Genomic DNA, 17,830 nt, shown 5'->3' with positions numbered 1-17,830 from the left:
CTCTTACATGACTTCATTCTCTTCCCGTAAGGTGTCTCTCTTTTCGCGAGATCTTCGACGGATCTCGCTTCAGATAGAGATGTAAAAGATTGGGACTTGCCTTCATAGAACTTGGACAGCCCTCTCCTGCAAAAATACTGAATCAAAAACCATACTCATCCTATGCCTCAGAACAGAATCTCATTTTTATTACGAAATCATGTGAGAGGATATATTTGACAACTAACTGGAATTTTTATGGGGAATTCGACGAATTAACTGCTCATTGCAGCCACTAGCATAAAATAAAAGTTTCTCTATCTAGCATAGAATTCACTTCCCATTAGTGGAAATCAGTATCAAACGGTGGAAGATTTATACCAAGTAAGGATCAAATACGTTTTTCAGTAATCTCTGAGCTGGACTACTTTCTGTGCAACAACAAAGGGTGAATAATTTTCATTTACCATACTCACTTGATGGGGAGGTATGCCATGAGCGAGGACACCTCGTAGAGAGGTCCATCCGGAACTACTTGAGCTGGTAAAGAAGAACCAGAAGAAGTCGCATCCTCTGCAAAGTCCAGAGACGAAGAGTCTCCCGACATATTAGAACCATCCGACGTGGTAATTGAATCACAGTCATCATCGCCGTCGACCATCATCTTCCCACTGTAAGCTGCACGCAAAGGAGACGAAAAGGAAGGGGGAGTTTTCAGTTTTCACCTTTCAGCAGGACAGGGAGAACTGGTGCCAGGACTGGTATTTATATATCTCCGAAAGAGCGGTCGACCGTGCCCTGGATGATGGATTATTCTATATTTGGACATATCCCATATTATCAAATTGAAACTGGATAAAACTCATGTGGCAACCACGGAGACAGCGAAAGAAAAAAAACAAGGAGATTTAAATATTTGTTTATTAAGCAGAGATTCGGTATTATCAGAAGCTTTTATGTAAGGAGTTTGAATAGTCTTCCATCGTAAGCCCGCAGCAGCAGGAAAAGGTAAGAGGAGAGAAGAGGATAAGGCTTGGGAATTAGAGTCATCCATATCTGACTCAGTAATCACAGGTCGATACCACCACATTTTCCTCACGAAACCAGTGGCTATTTAAGATGAGAGCACAGGAAATGGGATCCTAACTGTGGGTTCCTCATCTTTCTCCCTGTGATCAGGATTGCCATTGTGAGGAAGAAGGTGTGATCCAATGGAAACTGTCTCCAGAAAAGTATGCACCATCATCAAACTGAATCTGTCTCTTTTGTAGTTGCACGCGGATTTTTGATAAGCAAAAAATTACATCTCAATCATTTGATAAAAAAAACTTTAATCAGCAATCTAATATTCATCCACCCATTAAGGCATCCAATATTAAGTGATTGATTTGGGTTATCTTTAGAACATATTTCTGTTTGACAAAAATTAAACTGCTCAGATTGAATGATTGCAACTAATATCTTTTTACACACAAAATTAAAATACCCACGTCAAATCGAGTAATCTGATCATAGAGGATTTGCCATAAAGCAGAAACCAAAGCCTAGAAAAGAAAAAAAGTGTTTGACAGGAAAAGAAAGAGGAAGAATCATGTCGGGGGGAAAAAGGGTGGATGGGAACCAAAGCTGTCAAGAAGTTGATTTGGGGAAAAAAGGAGAGAGAGAGAGAGAGAGAGAGAGAGAGAGAGAGAGCCGGAAGTGGAAGAAAAGGAAAGAGATGAGAGATAAGAACAGAGGGGTAGCTGACGATGCAAGGAGTGATCCCATGGTGTGGAATGTGGATCGTGCCTGGCCGTGGAAATTCAATTACATAGATTTAACATCTGAAAGGTTTAGACAGATAATATGTTTTAGGCAATATAATTACTAATTAGATATAATTAATTATTTACTATAAAAGTAATATTGCCAGAAGCTGAATACCTCATTCTTCAGCCACAGGAGGTACCAAAGCCTTCGGGCACAAGAACAACTCCAAAGTGGTCTCTAGCAGATATAATGGGTATAACGAGTTCCGGAGCAAACCAGAGTTCCATCTCGTAGCTGTTGGAGGAGGAGGTCGGAAACAAGAGAGGAGTGAGGTTGGGCACTGTGACTAGCTTCCTTTAACGAACCTCACCATCCACTTATCGTTGTTCAAACAAGTCTCTTTTCCCCACCTTCTCCTTGTCATAATTTCGTAGCCATTGTTTACAACGTTGGGAACAAAAAAGTTATATTATCAGATTCAAATTTCCGATTTTTTTACCAGACTATGAAAATCAGATGAAAAGTTGAAAAAATACGAAAATCTTATTTTAAAGATTTAGAGGCAAGAGGAGCATACGATGCCGTCTCTGTTAGCAGCTTTGGGGAGATCCGCACACGGCCTTCTCATCCACCACGACAACAATGGAAAATAAACAGCCAGTTTTAACATGATACACCGTTGATTAATACGTTGATTACAGTCGAAACTCCATTTTAGGTTGCGTCTAACACGCGCAGACCATCAAGTGACGAATCAAAGAGAATCTTTCTGGCCAACCCCGTTTTCTGCACGGGTCAATTAGGGACGACCGACGGATACAAGAAAATTTTCAACACATACAGAAGAAGACTAAATAAGAGTAAAATGTGGGGAAGATGATTGTTGTCGTTTCAACGAGAGATACAATGAAACACAACTGCCCATCTTCCCCAAAACTAATCTCGCAGGGAACTCTTTCGGCAAGATACGCATTGAGAAAGCGCAACGCCGATACACACAATCCCTGCTTCTTTACGCAAACTTCTACGGAACCGTGTTTCAGTGACAAAACCAGAAAACTAAAAAGTTTGACGAAAAAGAAAACGGAAATTGATCATCTAGCCTATGAAGAAACATCGAGGACACAACGACAGATCTTCCTGTCATTGTTCCTATCACGAACCCTAAACCCTAAATCCTTCTCATTTAGTAGAGAAAAAAAAAAGCAGGGACAGGTAATTCCCCAAACAAAAAACGCCTTACTGTTGGGGCATTACTTCGACACGGCTCTGTAGAGCTGAACGACATAGCAAGCTATATATAGAGAGCAAAGGGAACTAGGGCTGAAGAAAGGGATTGCGCGCGTGACTTTACGTTACTACCCCTTTTCCGACCAGGATCCCGACTCCACTCGGCCCAACCCAATCCATGGCATGGGAAAAAAAAAAAAAAGATGAAAGTTAAAATTTTCTATTCCTGATCGAAATTGGATTTGAAAGGTTTATTTACATAATGTATTTTAAATTTATATATTTAATAAAATAAATACATGAGTTAGATAATTTGATAATTTATTACTTTTACTTTTTTTTTTTCTTGAAACTCGCCTCTACGAAAATCACTTCAAAACCCCATTACAAGTTAAAATGAGTTGCATTTTCTAACCAGCAAGGACTGCTTTTGTCTCTGTGTTAGTGAAGAATAGCACAGTAACAGTAAAATTTGCATTTTTTGTATGGTTCTCTGACTGCACTCACATAACGTTCTAGCAAATCAAAGTAAATTGCCAGAATGGGAAGTAATGTGAGCGGCAGCAAAAGATAATTTTATTCTTTCATCCTCCATCTTCTTGTACATGAACTGATTCAAGTTTTACAGACCCAAACCATCCAAGCCTCTGCTTCCAAGAAGTCCACACAACAAAATGAAAGATAAAAATGGTGAAAGCTTCTGCCAACGCCTTTCTAAACAACAGTTTGCCTTTCTGTTACATGTATTTATTGGCCTCTACAGAAGGAACAGGGTCCTTTCTCATTCAACTTTTTTGGGTTAGGGCTACCGATTTAAGAATAACAAAAAGTGACAGTACAGTTCTGCAGAACACACACACAAAAAAAAAAAAAAAACTCACTGAAGAAAGATACATGGCCGCAGAGTCCATGGAGTAGAACCCATGTGTCTGGACTGAGAAAGAAGCCAATTTTGCACCCAGTGTCATCATCAAGATGTTTTTTCTAAAGTTCCAATACTGTTTTTCCGTGCACACGCTAAAATAGTTTTATCAGCAGTAACGAAGTAGGCAGCGATGGAGGCTGTTCAACAGGCAGAAAGAATAATATTAAGATTTATCATCATTTCAGTGCATATATTTCTTCATCGAACATTTCAGCATCTATGAACACAACTAGCAAACTCATTTGGAAATAACGATATTATCTTTATGAGAACACCAACTTGATTTGTGCTCTTAAGGACTTTCCTAGTTCTAAACCAAAAAATAGAACAAAAAGAAATAGTACAAATCAATACGAAATCCAAGAAAAACCCATTTCCAGATTATTAGCTAAAGAAACCTAGTAATTATAGCTTCAAGTTTATTTTAATTTTCTACATCCTGAAGGCATACATACTTATGACCCTGGGTTTCACGGTCATTCCTCTGCAATCCTATAGCGTCACCAAAATTACCAACACAGTGCTGCCATTAACTTCTTTCAGTTAGCTTTAACTGGACATGTAAAAAGACTCAATTGCCCTTATAGAAGTATTACAGTAAATCAAGACAAAACTGCATTAGGAGGGTTGCATCAATCCAAATGAGAGGGTCATACATCACTTTCATAAAAGGATCAGAATAGTACTTTAAAAGGGCAATCTTGGCTCTCCCCTTAAAATTGTAAATAGTATATTAACGGAATTAACAAACATGTATTTACTGTTGGTTATTATTTCCATATATAGAATTTGTAATTTGAAACATTCAAGAGTAGATTCACATTTCATGATCCAAGAAAACAAAGTTTTCCATAGTGTAAAATGAGATGAAGAGGCCAAAGAATTTAAAGACTTCCTAAAATATCACTTTCAGTGATCATCATATAAACAAGACAATTGAAATGAGAAGAAATGTAGAAGAGTGAGGCCCTCAAGAACTGGAGCCCTTACTTCATCCATAAAGATATTCAGAAGAAGTTTAGAAAGATTTTATGTTTTTATTATAAAAAGTTTAGAAAGGTATTTTAGCTTACCTTCAACTACTCGAAGCAGGAAGAAAGTTCTTGTTTGTTTCAGAAACAAAAGTAAAGGAGCTAATATTAGAACTTCAGTATTTAGCATCTCATATTTGTGATTTGAAATCCACAGCAATTGCTGCAAGCAGTTCATAAACCCAGCACCTCTATCTTTCCCTTTTTAATTTGGCAGCGAGAACTACTTGAAGCCATGAGGAAATTTCTTCTTTGGCACGTAAGCCTCAACTACCACAGGAACAAAACAGGGTGCCTGCTTTTCTGTTTTATGAGAAAATGGGGTGCTTGCTAAGCAAACAAGAAAAAAAATGCATTAAAACCCTAAGTGCCACCAATTGAACTCAGCCACTCAAATGCAGAAGCACATTCCATCAGTACCATAAAAACTTGAAACATCAGAAAGTGTAGTCCTAGGAATCATGAGAAACTCGGGCCTATACAGTAATTTCAGGAAACCAAATCATAGTTTTAAGGCATTATCTGAGCGCTCTCAAAACTTTTAATTTTCAGACTTTCTTTATACATTATCCAATACATAGCATTAATAATACATGAAACAATTCATAAGTCTCTCCACAATATCTGTTTTCCTAATTCCTTAACTTTTTCAGGTCTGCCTGTTTTAAGCACTGGCATATGATCTGACCGAAGCCCAAAATGTAGATAAATCCAACATTAGTCTAAAATGAAACTCCTCAATAATCTAGCAGCATTCTTATTTGTCCTTTAAAAGTCAATACAGTTCCAACAGTGAATTTGCATTAATTACTTTTCATAAATGAATGAAAAAAATATAAAGAGGAATACGAGACATTGTTTTTCCTTTCTCATCTTATGAAGCTTTTCAAAACACAAATATAGAAATGAGTCAACAAAAACTGAGATCAAAGAATCAAATGGTGCAGTTTTATGTCTGCAACATCTTCACTTAAAGAAAATTTAATAGTCATAATTTTTGTTATCATACCTGCTGATATAATGAGTGCTTGTGCAGTGTGATTAAGGTTAGCCTTTGCCCATGGAATAACACGAACACCTACCAACTGAATGACAGGACATCAAGAAAAAAGTCAGAGACAATATAGAATCCTTGATCTCCATATTAATTTGGAAAGCAGAGACCACTATTGAGAAGCATGGTCTAAAAGTAACCAGTGGACTCCAACAGCTGCCAAGATTAATTCAAGATAAAACTAGAGTTATGAGAAAAAACATCAGACACAAGACCTACCTGCTATCCCCTTTAAGACCATATACATAGAACAGAAAGCAAAGTGACATATCGCATGACATAAATCTAACCAAAGAGAGGCAATGGATACTAAGAAACACTTTATCTTTTACTAAATTCATCTCATCCGAAGAGATGATATATATGCACGAAATTTGATCTCGTGAAACTAACCAACCGTGAAGAAGATAGAACCTCTTATCCTATTAAACTAAACACAGAACCCATGTTCATACCAACAATGTGATAAGTTCTTTCTAAAACAGGAAAGAAATAAAGATCAACTTTAACAAATACAAATACGTAGCCAAGGAAAAGGTCAGGTTAACACCGTTGGCACAGCACTTGCAACACATGCGATTGAGGCAGCCTTGAGGCCTTGGCGAACTCCCTCTGTATAGTATACATGGAAGAAGGTCAGTATGGACGCACAAATCACAAGTATATAAACTTGGAATGTAGGAGCCTTTTCACGAAAAGCACCACGGATACTACAAGATCGGGCAGCTCTCAGAGAGTTAAGAAAGCCAGAGTTAAATGGCAACATACTATCTATCCTGGCAAAGTGTTTTTTTTTTATACATGACCAAAGTAAAGTGTGAAAAGCTACAACTTGTATATGTTCTCTTCTTAAGCCATAATGAGAACCACAAAAAATCTTATCTTCAGCCTCCCACCTTAGGAAGTAGAAATATGAGGATTATCGGCCAATTTTTGTTCTTTTCAGAAAGTTGATAATGAGCGAACATTTATGTGCCAGTTAAAAACGAAAATCCAAGAAGAGAAAAAATTCACCTAATAGAAACCTTTAGTATTTTTTTACTACTTCTTAATCTTTCGATCCCCAGACCCGAGAATGATAGATAGTTCCAAGTAGAAAGAGAGGATTGAAGGAGTGAATCCAAATCAGTGAGCAAGCTTTGCCAATATCCTCGATGACAAGAAAACAGAGACTTCGATGTAAAAAAAAAAATACAATAAAAAAAAAGAGATACAGATCAAACGCTATTGAGGCATCAAAATTCTTATTATCATAACGAAGTTTCCGAAGCCCGCGCAGATCGTGATTCAATATTTAACTGAAATTTCGCATCCGACAGGTTCCCAAGATGGTGATTTATGCAACGCTTTTACTCCATAAGCAAAGAGATCATAAAAAAAAAATGCCGGTAGATTCATTTATCAATTTCAATTCGCAAACAAAAGAATAAGGTGAGATTCGCATACCTTGTTGACAACGTTTTGCAGCAAGGATTCTGTCCTCCTCAGGAGAAGCAATCAGTGGAGATTTCCTTCTGTTGATCCAAATGTCTCTCATTTCCGATGGAATTCCCATGGTTCGTTCGGATATTTCTCAGTAAAACTTGATCGGCCGCGTCCTGCCTACTTAGTATAAAGACCTTGTTTTCCGAATCTGGGTGTAGGGAGCGCGTCTTGTGCATTTCCCTCGTGCGTGCAGTGTCTCGCCGCGCAGCCATGCGTCGCTTGTACAATTATTGACTCGGAAAGTCGACGACTTGGCGGCTTCTTACAGCCTAAAGAGACTTGAGAATTCGACTTCATATCCAAAATTCCCAAACTACTCATCGCCGCCAATATTAATTTAAATGACAAGTACCACCTAAACACGATCTAATCACTACCTAAGTGTGAGTTGGCACGTGAGTGACACTTAGAGTTAACAGGAAAACTCCACTCGAACAAAGGTAACACAAAGGTGACACACATTGCCTTGTAAAAAAACTCTACGTGGGGATAGGTGGCATTTTCTAAATAAATAAAATAATAATAATAATAAATTAATGATGATGAAGATGATGATGATGATGATGACGATGGAGGAGGGACGTGAGGCGCTCGAATCGTTCCAATTTCCAAAATCCAAAGGAATCAAACAATCCCTGGTTTTTTTTACCGTTGGCCTGTACCTGATGCTGTCGGACAGACATTCACTTATGGACCCGATATATTTTCCAAACCATATTTGATTTCAGCCATTGACATCCGGTACTGAGTTACAGAGACGTCGGCCCTTCGTACGATATTTTATCGAGTTCGGAGCCGCAGCGAGAACCGTGATGAAGGCTGTTACTCTGCTTGCCGATATATAGAGGAAAGGAGGACTGTGATTTCTGGAAGAAACGAGGTTCGAAAGGAGCTAGGGTTTCGTGGTTGGCAATGGCGAGAGCCTTTTTCATTTTTGCAAATGGGATCGTTCTGCTGTTCTTTTCTCTGTTCTCAGGTTTGTCGAATGGCTTTTATTTCATGGATTTTCTTTATATTCCGTGTTTTGTTTCGCGGGGTCGATTGACTGTTTATGGTATTCCATTGCTGACTTAGAGTGCCGCCATCCACATTACATTCGCTCTGTTTTACTTTTCTGTACTCTCTACTGGTGCGTTTCCAACTTATGCTGCTCCATTTCTTCCGTATGTGCCGTTGCGGCTTGTTTGTCTTACAGCTCTCCCTTGTATTTTCATGGATGGTTCCGTTTGTGCTTTTTCTATTGGTCTTTTTGACGAGATGTCCATTGCTTCTGTAGTTTCACTTGTTAAGCTTCACCAGTCTCTTTCATGTACGGCGGGTTTGAAATCTGCATTTTTCCTTCATTTTCTTCACTTGCAGAAAAAACCATCACATTCTATCGATTTTTACTTGCTTTAAAGAAACGCTTTTGTGCTCGTGTTGTCGCATTCGGAAATCCTCTGTTTTTTTCTCCTCTCTATTCTTGTTCGAGCTTTGAGAAAAATGGTGCTACTGCTCATAATCTGTTTCCCATTGCCCCAACATGATCTTTCTGTCAAGAGCTTCTCACTCCATTATTTGTCTTATTTCTAGGCATTTAACTTGGTTGGCTGTGTATACAGTTTTGTTTTCTGCAGGAACTATTGAATCAGCTTTTGATGCGATTTCGTTTCTTTAAAATGCTTGTCAGTCTGTTATTTTTTTCTCTGCTGGGAAGTAGGAACTCAGTTTATCTGTAAATATTCATTAAATTCAAAGTTTTGCTGTAACAGTGTGCAGAGGAAGCAAAATTGGCATATGCTATGGACGAAATGCTGATGACCTTCCGACCCCGGACAAGGTTGCTCAACTGGTTCGGCTCCACTCTATTAAGTACATGAGAATCTATGACTCCAATATTCAAGTTCTGAAGGCATTTGGCAACACGGATGTAGAACTCATGATTGGCGTTCCAAACTCTGACTTGATTCCCTTTTCTCAATACCAATCAAACGTGGATTCTTGGATGAAGAACAACATTCTCCCTTACTACCCAACAACGAAAATCACCTACATTACTGTAGGTGCAGAAGTTACTGAAATTCCCGGTAATGTGTCCGCCCTGGTGGTTCCTGTTATGCGCAACGTCTTGACGGCCCTAAAAAAAGTTGGGCTTCACAAGAAGATCAAAGTGTCCAGTACCCACTCTCTTGGAGTCATGTCACGGTCTTTTCCACCTTCTGCAGGGGCTTTCAACAGCAGTTACGCGTTCTTTTTGAAGCCATTGTTGGAATTTCTTGCAGAGAATCAGTCCCCGTTCATGGTCGACATTTATCCTTACTATGCTTTTAGGAATTCTCCTTCCAAAGTTTCTCTGGACTATGCTCTGTTCTCTTCGTCTTCATCCGAAGTTATAGACCCGAATACAGGGATGGTTTATACGAATATGTTTGATGCTCAAATAGATTCGCTGTATTTTGCCTTAATGGCTCTGAACTTCAAAACTCTGAAAATCATGGTGACCGAGACGGGATGGCCTTCAAAGGGATCGACGAAGGAGACAGCTGCAACGCCAGATAATGCACAGACTTACAACACCAATCTGATCCGCCATGTTATTAACAACAGTGGAACTCCGGCAAAGCCTGGAGAAGAACTTGATGTTTATATTTTCTCGCTTTTCAATGAAAATAGGAAGCCGGGATTGGAATCGGAGAGGAACTGGGGTTTGTTTTATCCTGATGAGACGAGTGTATACAGTTTGGATTTGACTGGAAACGGCATTGTAGATACCACTACAGAGGCGAACGTCACGAGTGCAAACGGGACATGGTGCATTGCGTCCCCAAATGCCAAGGAACTAGACTTGCAGAACGCGTTGGATTGGGCCTGCGGACCTGGAAATGTGGATTGTTCTCCTATTCAACCTAGCCAAGCTTGTTACCAACCTGACACATTTCAGTCTCACGCTTCATATGCTTTCAATAGCTATTATCAGCAAAACGGAGCTTCCGATGTTGCTTGCAGCTTCGGGGGTGCAGGAGTCAGAACGAATAAGAACCCAAGTAAAGTATTTTTCTTCCAAGGCGCCCCTATACAAGCAATGATCTTTCTTGTGCTTTTCACCTCTTGCACATCTTTGAAAATCACTGCTGCTCGTTTATCTTGAGCGTTCTCTGGAAATGCTTATTCGCTTTTTGATGTTTTCAGTCTGTACTCTTCCTCCATATTTTAGTGGTTCTGCTTGTAGTTCATAGCCCTTTTATAGGCCAGAGCAGAAACTGTAATTACTGAAGTTGCTACAATTGTTTGCAGGTTATGATAGCTGCATGTACACTACAACTGGGTAAGCAGACGCATCATTTCATCTGTTTCAGTTTTTACCACTGCTGCTTGTAGTTGGGATTTGCAGAAATAACAAATCCTTGTGCGTTTGACATTTGATTGTTAAATCTTGGACAGGGCAAACTTGACGACTAATAATAATGGGACAGCATTATCTCAAGTATCGTCGTCCCTCAAGTGTGGTATCTTTGCAAGGAGATTGGGGATTGCGATTGCATCGTATCTTGCAGGTTTGATTCATCTTGGGTTATGAAGAACTGCTTGACCGCTCATTCTCGCTTGGTGGCGAGATGGTTTTGGAATTGGGAAGGGAAAATGGCAATTGTGAAGTATATAGATTATTGAAATTATCGGAAACAACGGTTTAAAGGGAGACCAGAATGTATTTTCGATAATGTTAACCACCATTCTTTCCGACTCTCAGATTCACAGTGATCCATTTCAATTTGCTACCGGGTGTTAAACACTGATTAACTTGCCATCACCATGGGCAGTTGGACTTGCATCAACTTGGATTATTATTATTATTATTATTATTATTATTATTATTATTATTTTAGTATAATGCTTCAAGGACTCCGTTTTAGCTAATTTTTTAAGTATAATGTTTCAATTTCAATTTACTCTATTAACAAAAACTAATAGCATAAATCTAAAAAAAATATAGATTTGATTAACAAAAAAATTATATTATGTTACTCTATTTAAAAACTAAACAAGGATAAGTAAATTATTTAAAATAAATTATTATATCACTGTAAAATTAGTTTTCAATATATTTTTTAAATTATAACGGATCAATATAGATTTTTATACAGAGGAAAAGGTGGCTGGATTCATTATAAAATAAGTGCGGTTGGTCGATTCTAAGGCGGGAGTGTTAACCTAGGGCTGGAAGCGATCAGCTCGAGTGCGGTAAACATACCTAGGAGTCTGGTTACCTAGCTTTTCCGCACTGGTACGAACTCGGGCACATACAAGTCACGTTATATCCTACTAATTTTCCTCTCTGAGTCTCTTTACGATCAATTTCTCGCACTTTGACGCAATGTCGTCCCCGGCGGAGTAAGTTCTCTTAGTTCCCCTTTTCTTTTCTCTTCTTGTCTTCTGGATGTGGAGAACCTGAGTGGGATACCTTATTGTAGTTAAAAGGTTTTTGTTTTTAAATTCTGGTTCTGGGGTTGACCCTCTATTGTGCCAAATTGTTAGTCGTTTGCTTTTTCCTCTTTGTGAGTTTCGAAATCTTCCTGTTTTGTAATTTTCAAGGACGGAACTCGCCTTTTCCCATTTTCAGTAATTTAGTTGTTTTTTGAGGATGTTCATGCATGCGTGGTTCTAAATGTGTTGGGCGAAGGTATGATTTAACCTGGAAGGGCTTCCATGTGGGCTTATTTTTGTTCTTTTTGTACTTGGCATCGGCCACTTTTGTTGGCCTCTACAGTATGCTGGTGGCAGTGTAGTTTGGACTAATTCTTTTTTATGACGACTATTATCTGATTATTTAGTTTGTAGTGGGTATTTGTTATGGTCCCAGATCTCACACAAGGATTCGTAGGAAGGAAGAGGAGGACAACGAAGATCAAGCCAAAAGAAAGCTTGAAAACCTTAGAGCTCATTGAGGAGAACTCCAAGCCTGTTTACTCTATAATTAACCTAATTCTCAATACTTCAAATCCTTCCCTTCTCGTTACTCTTACCTCTTAAATAGGGTCCCTTTTAGGGTTTACGCTAAATTATTACAAAAATACCCCTGTGGCCTAAAACTGAAATAAATAAAGTAAATTAAAGAAAAACAACTAAAATAATGTTATTCTGTGCATAACAGTATTTCTACATGAAATTGAGACCTGAGTGGTTCCATTGTCAGAGCACATTCATGCTGCTGGAGTTATCAGAAGCCATTTGCAGCTGTTTTGTGATCAAAGACTGGAGCTTGATTTCTGAGGATTCTTGTTTCGTTTTTCTTTGTTAGGGTCAATATTCAATATTTATTCATGCCGTGATGAAACAAATATAGTGTAATTTTTTTTTTATGGATAGGTGTCATTACATTAACAATTAACTTTAACTGATTTACTTATCTCTACCTTAGAAAATTGTATATTGAACTGGTGGTCACTAATTTTGGTTTCACTGATCAATGATAATCTGATTCGGATCCTTAGAGAGGGGTTGACAGTAGTGGAGGCCATAGGGATCAATCCAACTACAGAGTTTCTCCTGGATATAGCTTTTCTGTGAGATCACTTTTTCTTCGTATTTATTTGCATGGGCCTTGATTATGGAGGAGGCAATATGATTGTCCAAACTACTCAATTTCTTCCTTTAGGTCCGTGAGGTTAGTTTTGGTACTCTGTGCAGAATCAGTGCCTTGACTTTGCCAGAGGCTACAGGGTGGTTCAAGTATACGATGTCCTTACTTAGGGATCTTGAGATTAACTTGATATAGCATAGATTTTCAAAAGGTTAAAAGCAGATTGTATGAAATGGTGAGTATGCACTGGTTATATTAGAAGGCAAAATCAAAATATTCTCGAATATGAATTGTTTTGGAGATCCATTATATTTTGTCATTTGATTTGTTCACTTGTATCTATGTTTCTTATTAGTGCCACTGGCATATCCTTGGTGAGATAATTTTTGTCATGGCTTTCTTTTCATTTCACAATTCTTGATATAGTTGCTCAATTTAAAAACTATGATCTGGTTGATATGAATGTGCAATATGTAAAATTGGTATTTGCTGCAATATACTTTGGTTTTACACGAAAATCAGCTGTTAATTTTGTCAGAGTGGTTCCGTCCACTCTTGTTAGAGTTTGTGGTTTGAGTTAGATACTTGGCTTTCCGCACCTTAAACGGCTAGTCTTTTCGGGTTGTATTGGCTAGGTATCTGACTCAGAACTTCGTAGTTAAGCGAGCCTGGGCGAGAGTAATTCTAGGATGGGTGACCTCTTGGGAAATACTCTTGCCTAGGACTTTGACATGGTATCAGAGCTAGGCACGCCATGGCCCGCGTTCGTATCCCGTGAGAAGCGGCTCCAGAATGGGCGGGGTGGGTGTCAGAGTGGTTCCGTCCACTCTTGTTAGAGTTTGTGGTTTGAGTTAGATACTTGGCTTTCCGCACCTTAAACGGCTAGTCTTTTCGGGTTGTATTGGCTAGGTATCTGACTCAGAACTTCGTAGTTAAGCGAGCCTGGGCGAGAGTAATTCTAGGATGGGTGACCTCTTGGGAAATACTCTTGCCTAGGACTTTGACAAATTTTTTTTTTGAGGTTCTGTATCTTTAGGTTCATCTCAAATGTTACCATCCTAGTATAAAAAAATTATTTCACAAGTTGGCTTTTCATGCACTATCATCCTGAATTTGTTGGGTCTAGAATTAAGGAGTAATTACTGAATAAATCCACATCAATGGAAAAAGGGGATTTGTGGCCTATAGAATTAAGGAGTAATTAGTGAATAAATGCTGGCGAACAAGTTTTGCTGTTTCTTGTTCCATATTCTTATGTAGTTACTCCTTGTATGCGATACTCTCGTTATAATTTTTTTGCCTCATTGCCTTTTTTTTTGTTTTTAATTTTTTGACCTATTGTCATTTTGCTCCAGATTCTACAACTCCCTTCCTCCTATTACCAAGGGTTACGGGACCATCTGTGTGCTGGCAACTACGGCATTCCATTTAGGATTATATCACCCTGAAAGTATTGCATTAATATATGATCCTGTATTTTCTCATTTCCAGGTATGATTGCATATGACTTATTGTTTCTCTCTGTTTGGTTTACACTATCATATTAGTCATTATAATCCATATTCTATAGGACTTTCATAGGCACTATGGAGAAAATGTATATCTAGTTTGTGGGTTTAGTGAAAGTTTAAGCTGCTTGATTATGTAACTCACTTTCCGAACTCAAGTTGTGGGTCAATCCCAGTGAATTGCAATGTCTTAACCCAACAACAAGAAGCTGTTCATAGAAAATGGTTCGACTATGCTGAGGAAGTGGAATGAGCTAAGAAATTTATGGACTGGTCAATGAAAGTTCAACCTTAAATATATTCTCTTTGTTCTTCCTTTTTCTCTTATTGAGTTTGTTTGTCATGGATGAAGGTTTCAGACCATAGGTGGTGCATTTCTTTTATTAAATGAGCAAAGAATACATGCTACCCATTTATTGTTTATGTATCGACTATATTGAATCTTAGGGAAGGTTCCGACCTTCATATCCTGGTAGCATCACATCCAAATCAGGTTCCACAGTCAAAAAGCTTAGCATTTCAAATCCTAGTTTGAAGACGAGGAAAACATTCCTTTGACTAAGGACTTGTTATATATTTCGTAGGTTTAATGAACTATTCATTTCAAAATTGTCTATTGAAGACCGTTAGTTACTTCTTTGTTAGTTAAGGTTGATAACCAAGTCAAGCTATTAAACTAGCAGGAGAGATTGCTTCCTTTAAACAAATGCTTTAGGTTGAACAAGTGGTCCTGAAAAGGGTTATTTTTCATTTCTGCACTGTTTTTTGGGTGAATTTCAAGCTTTTCTATATTCTGCTCTTCCGGTGATGGATTTAATACAATTTTTTTGTTAATGACTAGTTTGATAAGTGGTCAGAGTGAAGACCATGTTATCAAAATGTAACATCACTGTCTGCACAAATGACACTGTATACATGCATTGTGACTTCTGCTGCACTTTCTTTGCTTCTTTATTCCTGTTAAATACTTGTTTTCTGTTAACTTTTCATTGAAGGATGGAAACTTCACTTTTGGTGAAGCAAGTAGTGTTTTTTTACTTGTATAATGTGTAAACCTGGTACTTGATGTTCCTTTTCTCTCCTCTTTTTCATCTATCCTCATTGTTGTTTCCTCTTTCTGTTTGTATTATGTGACATCTGCCCAGTCAAGTGATAATACGCCATCCAAGAAAAAAATTTCTTTTTAAGCGGTGTGAATGGTAGGCTGCTTGGTTAGGAATAAATTTTGTTTCCTTGCAATAATTAGATTTCAGTAGACTGCTTGAACCTAGGATCTACCAATCATGATTCATCTGATTGATAGTTTCTTTGATTTAATATGTAATTTTTTACATGTTGAATGAAAAAGTTGGATGTTCATGTGGAGTTTGATCTTTCTATATTTTACTTTCTGTTTACTTTTTGTTTTCTTATCTTGTTATCTTGTCTTCTTTGCCCACTATTTAGGATTTTTTTTTCTCTCTGAAAAATTTGGTGCATTTGCAGGTGTGGAGACTTGTTACAAACTTTTTCTTCCTCGGCAAGTTCTCAATTAACTTTGGTATTCGTCTCCTAACGCTGTAAGTTTCTGTTGTGCTCAGTCAACCTGTGAGATACATGGTTTATCCTACCCAGGAAAACCTCTTGGTAGCGATGCTCTCGACATGCATCTTCCCAGCGTTTTCTAATTTTCTACTTAACTGAGGTAACATAAGCTGAGAGGAATCATTCATGACGATGGCATTTTAATCTGTAGAGCAAGATATGGTGTGCAACTCGAGAAAGGGCCATTTGAAAAGCGCACAACTGATTTTTTATGGATGATAATGTTTGGGGCCTTCATTTTACTGGTATATTTTCTCTGCTTCCTCTTATTTAAGTATTTCTTGCTGGAGCATTTTAGTTTTTTATCTCAACCTTTAAAGTCATTCGTACAAGCCTACTATGACAAAGTGATAGTATCTACTGTTAATTCGGGTAAAAGAAAGAAAAAGAAATGAAGATAAAAAAATTACTGCAGCTTGGTTTGCTTGTTGATTTGAATTAAGACTAACTTGTCATCTTTATACTTGGAATGTTAGGTATTATCTGCTATTCCACTTGTTATCCCATTATACTTTGCTCCGCCATTCCTTGGAGTTTCTCTGGTTTTCATGCTTCTGTATCTTTGGAGTAGAGAGTTCCCAAATGCACAAATCAGCATTTATGGCCTTGTGACACTAAAGGTATGTTTTTTCCATGATTTGAGTGGATATTTTTCTGCTTTAGAAAGATCAGGCAGTGATCTTTTGTATGTCCCTATAACATGGACTCCTGGCTGTGCAAAGGTCTTTGCGAATGGATTGAGCGATTCAGATTAGAAGAAAAAGTAGTGAAAAAGTTTATTATTGAAAGTTTCCATGCCTTCTATTCTAGTTTGCTAATATGATCTTTGAAAACTTAATCGCATTTATGTGACCAGGCATTTTATCTACCGTGGGCTATGCTTGTACTAGATGTTATATTTGGCTCACATATCACTCCAGACCTCCTTGGAATTGTTGCTGGACACACTTACTACTTCTTTTCTGTGTTATATCCCCTGGCGGGTGGACCAAACCTGCTTAGGACTCCACTTTGGGTGTATCCTTCTTCTATATTCTCTTCCTCTGTATTTCTAATTTCATTGATCCTTCTTGTCTACCATGAAATTGTACCCCCCCTTGTCTGGTCTTCAAAGGTTCCTTAACAATGACTGCAGGCACAAACTTGTCGCTCGGATGGGGTTGGAAGGCCCATCATATGGAGCCCCCCCTCAGGCCATTAGGACCGCTGGTACGGCTTTCAGAGGAAGAGGCTACAGGCTCAATGAATGAAACAAACTCACGGAAGCAGACATTAATGGAACCCATTTTCTTGCTGGAGAAGCACATCTGTAAGAGGACTAGGCGCGTAGCCAACAGAACAGAGGCATTTCAAAAGAGGAAAAGATGTCTAAACGGTGCAGTCCCGGCCTTCAAGAGAGTTCTTAAGTTTCTTCCCCGTTTTCCAACCTTTTTTTCGTACTGTAAACAGTTTACTTCGTGTAATTCTTATATCTTTTCACAGGTTAAACTGATCAAGGATTATGTATGATATTAGAGTAACGCCCATGGGTTATAGCTTCAAATCTACAGTTGTGGAGGCTGTTGATAAATCAACCGAATTGGTTAATTAGCAAAATGGCTGATCCAATACAAAAAATCATTTGGTGTAAAATATGCCAACATTAAATCAACGTTATTTCAGTTGTTCGATGAATAACAAGTTTTGCACCATATATTAGAGTTGAATAGGAGACTAAAATCGGCCAGT

At 38.2% G+C, this 17,830-nt stretch overlaps 3 protein-coding genes and 1 non-coding gene across 4 annotated transcripts; 2 read left to right on the top strand and 2 right to left on the bottom strand.

Annotated features, from left to right (window-relative positions):
- Nucleotides 1-2,591: 2,591 nt before the first annotated feature.
- Nucleotides 2,592-2,739, bottom strand: LOC137950953 (small nucleolar RNA snoR135). Its single transcript, XR_011112042.1, has one exon. It is a non-coding gene; the product is annotated as a small nucleolar RNA snoR135 (small nucleolar RNA).
- An 894-nt stretch (nt 2,740-3,633) lies between these two features.
- Nucleotides 3,634-7,683, bottom strand: LOC137950321 (early nodulin-93-like). Its single transcript, XM_068796717.1, has 4 exons — nt 7,415-7,683; nt 6,519-6,580; nt 5,924-5,999; nt 3,634-4,020 (listed from the first exon to the last, which is right to left on the bottom strand). The coding sequence occupies exons 1-4, from the start codon at nt 7,521-7,523 to the stop codon at nt 3,929-3,931; spliced, it is 339 nt and encodes a 112-aa protein (XP_068652818.1). The 5' UTR covers nt 7,524-7,683; the 3' UTR covers nt 3,634-3,928.
- A 524-nt stretch (nt 7,684-8,207) lies between these two features.
- Nucleotides 8,208-11,255, top strand: LOC137949887 (glucan endo-1,3-beta-glucosidase 13-like). Its single transcript, XM_068796122.1, has 4 exons — nt 8,208-8,429; nt 9,205-10,476; nt 10,727-10,757; nt 10,874-11,255. The coding sequence occupies exons 1-4, from the start codon at nt 8,366-8,368 to the stop codon at nt 11,007-11,009; spliced, it is 1,503 nt and encodes a 500-aa protein (XP_068652223.1). The 5' UTR covers nt 8,208-8,365; the 3' UTR covers nt 11,010-11,255.
- A 382-nt stretch (nt 11,256-11,637) lies between these two features.
- Nucleotides 11,638-17,594, top strand: LOC137950387 (derlin-1-like). Its single transcript, XM_068796829.1, has 7 exons — nt 11,638-11,821; nt 14,366-14,501; nt 16,004-16,077; nt 16,254-16,347; nt 16,579-16,722; nt 16,959-17,119; nt 17,238-17,594. The coding sequence occupies exons 1-7, from the start codon at nt 11,805-11,807 to the stop codon at nt 17,350-17,352; spliced, it is 741 nt and encodes a 246-aa protein (XP_068652930.1). The 5' UTR covers nt 11,638-11,804; the 3' UTR covers nt 17,353-17,594.
- Nucleotides 17,595-17,830: the final 236 nt, after the last annotated feature.

This window comes from Aristolochia californica, unplaced genomic scaffold, assembly GCF_029961685.1.
Source record: "Aristolochia californica isolate CCGP_79_NKW_82.1479 unplaced genomic scaffold, dmAriCali1.0.hap1 SCAF_14, whole genome shotgun sequence".
In the NCBI taxonomy this organism is placed as follows: Eukaryota; Viridiplantae; Streptophyta; class Magnoliopsida; order Piperales; family Aristolochiaceae; genus Aristolochia; species Aristolochia californica.
Note: the sequence above shows the minus strand (reverse complement) of the source record. Positions and strands in the feature narration are given on the sequence as shown.

Excerpts from the sequence above, each read along its gene's own strand:
- LOC137950321 (XM_068796717.1), bottom strand. The coding sequence starts at position 7,523 with ATGGGAATTCCATCGGAAATGAGAGACATTTGGATCAACAGAAGGAAA. Across the intron at positions 6,581-7,414 it reads TGCAAAACGTTGTCAACAAG|AGGGAGTTCGCCAAGGCCTC; the intron begins GTATGCGAATCT and ends TATACTATACAG. Across the intron at positions 4,021-5,923 it reads AGCACTCATTATATCAGCAG|CCTCCATCGCTGCCTACTTC; the intron begins GTATGATAACAA and ends CCTGTTGAACAG.
- LOC137949887 (XM_068796122.1), top strand. The coding sequence starts at position 8,366 with ATGGCGAGAGCCTTTTTCATTTTTGCAAATGGGATCGTTCTGCTGTTC. Across the intron at positions 8,430-9,204 it reads GTTCTTTTCTCTGTTCTCAG|TGTGCAGAGGAAGCAAAATT; the intron begins GTTTGTCGAATG and ends TTGCTGTAACAG. Across the intron at positions 10,758-10,873 it reads TGCATGTACACTACAACTGG|GGCAAACTTGACGACTAATA; the intron begins GTAAGCAGACGC and ends AATCTTGGACAG.
- LOC137950387 (XM_068796829.1), top strand. Across the intron at positions 16,348-16,578 it reads TTGGGGCCTTCATTTTACTG|GTATTATCTGCTATTCCACT; the intron begins GTATATTTTCTC and ends TTGGAATGTTAG. Across the intron at positions 16,723-16,958 it reads ATGGCCTTGTGACACTAAAG|GCATTTTATCTACCGTGGGC; the intron begins GTATGTTTTTTC and ends TTATGTGACCAG.